Source organism: Styela clava, chromosome 11 (genome assembly GCF_964204865.1).
Source record: "Styela clava chromosome 11, kaStyClav1.hap1.2, whole genome shotgun sequence".
Classification (NCBI taxonomy): Eukaryota; Metazoa; Chordata; class Ascidiacea; order Stolidobranchia; family Styelidae; genus Styela; species Styela clava.
Genome location: NC_135260.1, coordinates 17,123,593 through 17,131,055, shown reverse-complemented (window position 1 = coordinate 17,131,055; position 7,463 = coordinate 17,123,593). Strand labels below are relative to the sequence as shown.

Below are 7,463 nucleotides of genomic sequence, written 5' to 3'. Positions count from 1 at the left end.
ATGCAACAGTAAAAAAATCTGATACCACCCCCAAGAATAACCGAAAGGCAGGCGCATAACACAAACTGAAGGCATGTGAAATGTCCACAATACCGAAAAGTCTACAGCTTACCAATACCAAAGGTTTTTGTATGAAAATTAACTGGTATTTAGTGTTTATTTCCAAATATATATATATGTATGTGCGAGTAGAATTGCCATCGGAAATGCTATTTACATGAAAGTTACTATAAAATATTCATAAGCTATACATCAGTTGAAGCTAAACGGGTGAATACAACCCACTGAACTGCTAGGTACCACCAGTGAACACAAAACTTTCTTGATAGACCTCAAATATACTTCAAAATAATAGGAAAAACTAATATAAATGCATTAGCAGTTTTGATTGCAAGATGAGACAAGAAACAAGATTTAAACAAAAACGACGACTAAATTTTGCGTTATGGGAGCTGCTGACCAAGGAATGCTTTCTGGTTAGGCATAGTGTGGTCAATTTTCGGCACTCTAGAAGTGTGTGTACCAATATGGTGATAGCTAATTTTGTTCGCCTACTTTACATCAAGCTGTGTAAAGGGACGGAAGCCCATGGACAGGGGGTATATTCACTTGACTAACACAGTCTAACACTAAGACAGTCCCCAAACTCGTAATAGAATTAAAATAAGGGAAATCGGAGTAAAATTGTTGCCTAACCCTAACCCGGTACACACACTACAGGAATACTCACTTTTCTCCATCCTTGTAAAGCATTGAATGATAAATTTACTAATTACGATCAAATTAGTGCCTCCTGGTCTAAGAGTTCTGACATAGGATAATGGGCTGAATATTACTCGACAATTTTTTTTTTGGAATGAAAAAGCCATGCAGCACACACTGTGTTATGATTCAAACTGCATAACAATACAACACTGATTAAACTTGCGGAAAAGAAAAAGTGATGCACTGCATAATAAAGATCGGAATCACTCATGGCCGTTCCATTCAGTAAGTGCATATTTCTACGAAATATAATCTGAACACACAGCCAACAGAGCGTTTCTTTTTTCCGCTGCTCAAATCTGTAAAACATGTGATTTTGAAGCTATTACTACCAAAATTCAAGAGGTTGATTGAATGGATGCAAAAAGGCAGATGCTTACTTATTAGCAATCACAAGTTAAATATAAAATAATATTCAAACCACAATTTGGGAACCTGCAAAAAAAATCAATAAATACTGACAAAATACATTTTTAAAAATTTGTCAGATACAGAGAACAAAAATAAGAGAATATCAAACCAAATATTAACTATGGCACTTACTATATGTCACCTTTTCCTCCAATCCATGAATTCAACTTGGTGAGAATCAGAAACTTGGACATGATCACACGACTATGAAATAAAAAAAACAATTTATAATCATGTGCTTACATAAAAACATACCCACAATTTAAATAACAATATTCTATTCCAATACATTCCAAGAAATAAGTAATTTATGCACGTGTGATGTGTGCAGAAGTCACATAGAAACATATTTTAAACAAGATTTTATTCATATACATTTCAATACTGTCTGTATGCCACTGTAATTGATATCTCATGTGGGATTTTGCATGTATTTACCCGAATTAGGTTCCATTAGGTGTTACCTGATCTACAATTTAGAACCTGAATTAATTTAAACTGTTCGATAAAATCTATGTATTTTTCTAAATTCTATTTTACCTGAAATAAAGGAGGGTTGGTTTGATGGGGATGGTGACCTGGTTTTGAACAATTACCAATCTCCTTCATTCCCTGTCCAGGAGTGAGCATGAAGTAACCAGTCTGTAATATTAAAACAAAAATAGAAGTTCATAAAGTACTTTAACCAAGGCTGATCATATGATCATAGATAAATGCTGCTCATGTGCTGGCAACAGTTTTATTTTCAGAAATCCACAATGCAAATTCACATTTTCAATAATTCAATCAAAGATATGATACCTGATATGAAACTAAATCATGTACCCATATGTTGGTTTTAAGAATGCAAATGTGTTTGGATACACCAAATCAAAATTCTATGTGAAGAAATTTATTTTTAATAATGCACGATAGGAAGTCGATGCTCGGGGATACATCCATTGTACCAAACTTGTAAAACTTGAATGTGTATATAGGCCATAGTGATGATTTTAACAAACATCAGTTGGTGTTAGGAGGTATTTCTTATTAACAGGCAGACAGAATTTCATGCAAGTTTGTAAAAACTGGCTTCCTTTGTGGTTTTGCTAGTTATTTATTATGTAAAATTTTATAGAAATTCTGAAATTTATTTGTAAATCAAATCCTTCGATATAATTTTTTCTCGTGAAGAGATTTAGTTTGGTTGTAGAAATCGAAAAGAAGTCCCCAAAAACCAGCAAGCTTAGATATCCGTACTTTAAAATTACAGGAGGTTATATATTTGGAACCAAACGATGGAAGTGGCTAACTAAGAAAACTCTTGAAATAAACACCAAAAATTTGGATTTGGTAAAGTATAAGAAGAATTTTTTTTCTGGGGTCAAGCGGCAGGGAGGAATTGTCAGAGAGTCAGAAATGTGGAGTCTCCAGTATGGCATGTTTTTCTTGAGTTGGAGTCATGTCATATTTTCAAACACTCCTTGTCTGAGTCTGAAATATCAGACTTATTATGATGATAATCAAACTCAAAATTTTCCCATCAACTCAGCAATGACAACCCAAATAAAAAAAATTGTTGAAAAAGAAAGTTACCTCATTAAATTTCCCAGAGCAAACAATTGCCACTGATTCAGCCATTAAACACTGATAAGGGTAATGTGTATGTAAATCGACACTCGATAAAAATGCAGTCTGTGATGGATGAGTCTGAAAAAAAGATATTGCTAAATTGCAAGGTGAAAACTACTCAGTAGCTATTTTGTTATTCAGCAAATTATGTTTGATTATGCCTTTAAGGAACCACATAGCCACGCAAAGTTTTGCCACCTTTATGTCAGTCAGTAAGCAACTAGCAACAATAAAATCGATAGTATAGAGTAAAAATGTGTAAGTAATGGCAAACTGAAAAAATTACTTGACTTTGAAACTGCTTGTCAGAAGTTTCGTTCTGAGAAAAATTGTGACAAGAGTTCATTAGCTATGTGAAATAGATCCATTTCCATTTAAACATGTTAATTATCCAGTGGCCATATCAAAGACAGTCTGTGGTATTAGTACCTTACTTATAAATTCAAGTAAGATATACCTACATGTATCCAACCCAAACAAATACCATCATACTGAGCTTGAAATTCCCATAAATCTTCCTCATTTGAAGTTGTACAACTGTCCGATGTACCAGTTTGTTGAGGCAGCAGAACATGAGTAATGACAAACATATTCTGTGACTGAAGAAAACATTAGAAAGTTACAGGTTTGTAAGTGAAATATTAATGCGATGTTAGGATTCAAAATCAAATTACAAGCGTTAGGAATACGCTCTGATTACCCTGCGTCGGTTTGCAGGTTCGTCGGTTTGCAGGCAGGGAATAATTATGTGCAAAAGGATTGCTGGACTCCTTGCCGCCATAGGGTTCACATAACTGCTGGTTGGTTACGACTTCCTCCAGCATCAAGTCCATGCATCTGAAACAAATAACTAGCTAACCAATCCCATACCCGGCATGGAACTGGTAACCGGACGAGAGGCTGTGGTTCACCATATGATTAAGCCGTCAGCGACTTTCGTCTCCCCTGGAATAAATATGTAAGTTCCATCCTTCTATCTCCTAATTGTGAATTTAGATTCAAGAATGATAGGTAACAAAATGACAGAAGTTCAATTCCTCAAACACAGATTCATAATGAGTAAAGGATTAAAATACATATCACTTACTAAGTTTCCAAACAAAACACCACATGTTTCAATATTGTTCATTGTATTACTTTTTGCATATTGCATAAACTTTTGCGGTAAATCTCTAGGAGATATCACAGTTCGTAAACCATATTTATTCTTGCTTGTTGTTGTGGTACTGTAACACAAAAAAAACTTTTCGGTCTCAATTTGCTGCTTGTAAAATAAACTCAAACAAAACAGATTTTGAATAGTATTTTACTAACCTAGAAATTGCAGCTCCAGTGTACTTATTTGAAGAAATGTTATTCGCTACTGTAGAACCATTACCCTGAGTAGGTGGTACATGAGGATCAGGTTGAATTAGATACTGGGGTTTCACACTCCTGTCTACAGTCGGAGGAGGCTGAATTTTTGGAACTAAATAAACAAATTCATCGAATGATTATCATCTGATATTTGAAAGAAGTAATTAGCTTGGTCATCTGTAATAAATAAATTGGTTGTATCCAAGAATTTTTTTTTCACATACCAGTAAACTTTACTTCTATTCAATAAATACATTTAGTGTCTGATACATTGGATATTTGAACAAATGAACGCCTATAGAACAGGGTTTCCCAAACTTTTCGGGACACGGACCCCTGTTTGTGGATCTTATTTTTGACGGCCCCCCATCCTAAGTCGTATCAATTTCTGTGCCTAACCAACAAGAAAGAATAATATTTCCTTTGAAAAAATAAAACTCATGAAAGACGAATCAATACATACTAACGTTAAATACTGTTAGGCTAACGGCAATTCGATAAGATTATGATCTATTTGTATATGTTTCAGACTATTTTTCATATCATTGTGGACCCCCTGTGCAGTAATCACGCACCCCAGGGGTCCGCGAACCCTAGTTTGGAAAACCTTGCTATAGAACACTGGACATTTTGATAGTTCAGAACTATCTGGCTAAATTACTACTACTTGATGTAAAAGACAAAAATTTACAAAAAATGCTTGAAAGGATGAGGAATGACAATAATATGATTGCAACCCTAAATATCTAAAAGCTTCAAATGATTTTTCGTATTGTTGATAGGTAATTACCGTGTGAAACAGACTGCTGATATGAAGGAGGTTGATAATCTGTTTCTTGTTGTTGATAGGTTGGTGGCGGGGGAGCAAAATCCACAGGAATAAGAGGGAAACTCTTATTTTCTTCCAATTTAGTTGAATCTGAAAATCTACATAAGATTTTTCAAATTATTGATTTTATTAAGAGTCACTAAAATGAAACTTTTATAATTTATGTTCTTAAATACTGAATAGCATTCACAAATACACTTAAACTTCACCCTTACTCCAAATTCACGATTGAATTATCATTTATGGATTTCAAGTTACATTTTGTTACACCAGAAAGATAGATGATTAGGTAAACTAGGCTAAATATGGAAGCTGCACACAAAGAAAGAATTGGATATGCATTAATTAGTAAGTTTTCGCACAATATTACGAATAGTCTCATACAAAACGAGATAAGCAAAATGTTTTGACAGGTTCATTCTATCTGCTTTTTTTTACCTAGCTTCGATTGCAAGTCTTTCATCTTCTAATTGTTTTCTTCTTTGTTGTTCAACAAAATAATCTAGTTGTTGTTTTTCTTTATCAAGCATGGCTCTTTCCTCAAGTTCTTTCTGTTCTTTTTCTTTCCTTTTTTCTTCTTCAATTTTTCGTTTTTCAATTTCTTTCATTCGATCCTGCACGAGAGAACAGAAAATTCTGATATCAATGTAGCATTTTCAGACGGGATTCCGTCAAAATTTCCAGACTTTTCACTTCAAAATGTAACCATAAAAAAAGGGGAATTATCACAAATTATGATTACCAGTGCGTGCATAGTATGAAAAAACAAGATTAGCCATTTGGGACTTATCATTAACGGCTGATACAATGGAAAAATTACTGTGATATGGGGAAATTATTTGACACCAAAACAAATGCACATTTATTAATAAAGAATGATTCTTTATCAATCCACCGTATATAATAAAACCCTATTAAAAGTTTTCTGAAAACAGGCATATCATTGCCAATTATCCAAACAAACAAAGAATTGATCATTCATCTAAATACAACAAAATCGTGAAGTTCTCTCACTTGTTCAGTTTTCCATTTTAAATACTCAATTTCATATTTCTCTTCAAGTATAACTTTAATTTTTTCAGCCGTTGTGAGAGCAATTTTCAAACTCTTTTTATTTGCGGCTTTTGGGACTGGCGGAACTTGATTCAATTGTGGGTGAATCTTCATCTTTTCAAGAAACAAGCTGAAAGTTGATACAAAAAAATAATACTGTGTATTTAATTAACTAGAAACAAGACATGAAGATAGCTATTCAGTATATATATATAAGAAATATACATTAAAAAAATGTCAGTGTGATTCAAATTATAAGTATCTTGAAATGATTCTTATTCACAAATTTAATTAATTGAAACTGCAGTTTTAGCACTAAATTCGATTCTATGAGAGAGCACAAAAATACAAGACATGCCAATAGTTTTTATTAAAAGCAATAGGCTATTCAGACTTACTATACTAAAACCAATACCGGAATATGAATTGAAGGTGCAACTGTTAATAATTATAGATTATCACCAAACTTACGTGATAAACTTGGCAAAAAGAAGATATGCAGATTCATATTGTTTTTCTTCATAATAAATATTTGCCTGATAAAATAAATTTGTGATATGGTTGGTGATGGGAGAATTGCATTTAAAAAACTTAATTCTCAGAGAAACATGTGAAATTATCGAATTCTAAATAAGGTAAAAAAATATTTATTGACATACAATCAGGATTCATGCCATATTTAGTAAAGTAAACTTGGAACATATCATGTTTTTTCAATACATTCAGTGAATGAATTTAACATGATGAATATTAAATCTCATAAAAAGATTTGCTCAATTTAAGTGCACCAAATACCGGTCACAGGTTTATGTTTTGACACAATAAAATATTGAACATCAACAGCCGAAATGAGAAAATACATGTCTTATGCTGAATATTGCAACAATAAACCTAAAAATTACCATTCTCATCATTTCTTGGCCAGATCGATAATAGCGTTGAATCGGAACATTTTTGTCAACAGATACATTTCCTCCTTGATCAAACAAATGTTTCAATCTATCTTTGGGGACCATTGAAGACATTATGGTCTGTAAGCCTCATCAACTAATAAAAATAATAGAATATTGTATCGTAATAAAGCTCTGGTAAATGAAAGATCAAACAATGCTTGAGAATGCCCATCTATCATAATTAAAGAAGTTTATAGATAAAAGATCGGATTTAAAGTTAAATGGTGGACGATCTGTTACATGTGTTTGGCGAGGTTTCGATCCTTTTATGAATCTAGTTGTGAATGATGGAACAGAGCGCAGAAAAGACGGGATCACTGCACCTGTTGTAATGGTAGTTGTTCTTGAAAATTCGATATTAATGTTGAAGCATTGAAACGGATACATTGATTTTAAATTAAACTAATCGGTACCGACAAAAGATATATATGTTTGTGTGTTGAATGTGGGTAAACTGGCGCATCTATATTTACATGTATTAAACC

General features: G+C 33.1%; 1 protein-coding gene across 1 annotated transcript; it reads right to left on the bottom strand.

Moving 5' to 3' along the window:
• Positions 1-318: 318 nt before the first annotated feature.
• Positions 319-7,128, bottom strand: LOC120348060 (STAM-binding protein-like). The gene is made up of 12 exons (XM_078118057.1): positions 6,928-7,128; positions 6,497-6,561; positions 5,987-6,155; positions 5,411-5,586; positions 4,934-5,070; positions 4,102-4,255; positions 3,875-4,013; positions 3,249-3,386; positions 2,752-2,865; positions 1,717-1,818; positions 1,309-1,380; positions 319-1,064 (listed from the first exon to the last, which is right to left on the bottom strand). The coding sequence occupies exons 1-11, from the start codon at positions 7,048-7,050 to the stop codon at positions 1,315-1,317; spliced, it is 1,383 nt and encodes a 460-aa protein (XP_077974183.1). The 5' UTR covers positions 7,051-7,128; the 3' UTR covers positions 319-1,064; positions 1,309-1,314.
• Between the last annotated feature and the right edge of the window lie 335 nt (positions 7,129-7,463).

Bases quoted from the DNA above. Each gene is read 5' to 3' on its own strand.
- LOC120348060 (XM_078118057.1), bottom strand. From the start codon at position 7,050: ATGTCTTCAATGGTCCCCAAAGATAGATTGAAACATTTGTTTGATCAA. The intron at 5,587-5,986 runs GTGAGAGAACTT...TCTCTCGTGCAG, and splicing joins TAAAATGGAAAACTGAACAA to GATCGAATGAAAGAAATTGA. The intron at 3,387-3,874 runs GTAAGTGATATG...TGTTTTCTTCAG, and splicing joins GTGTTTTGTTTGGAAACTTA to TCACAGAATATGTTTGTCAT.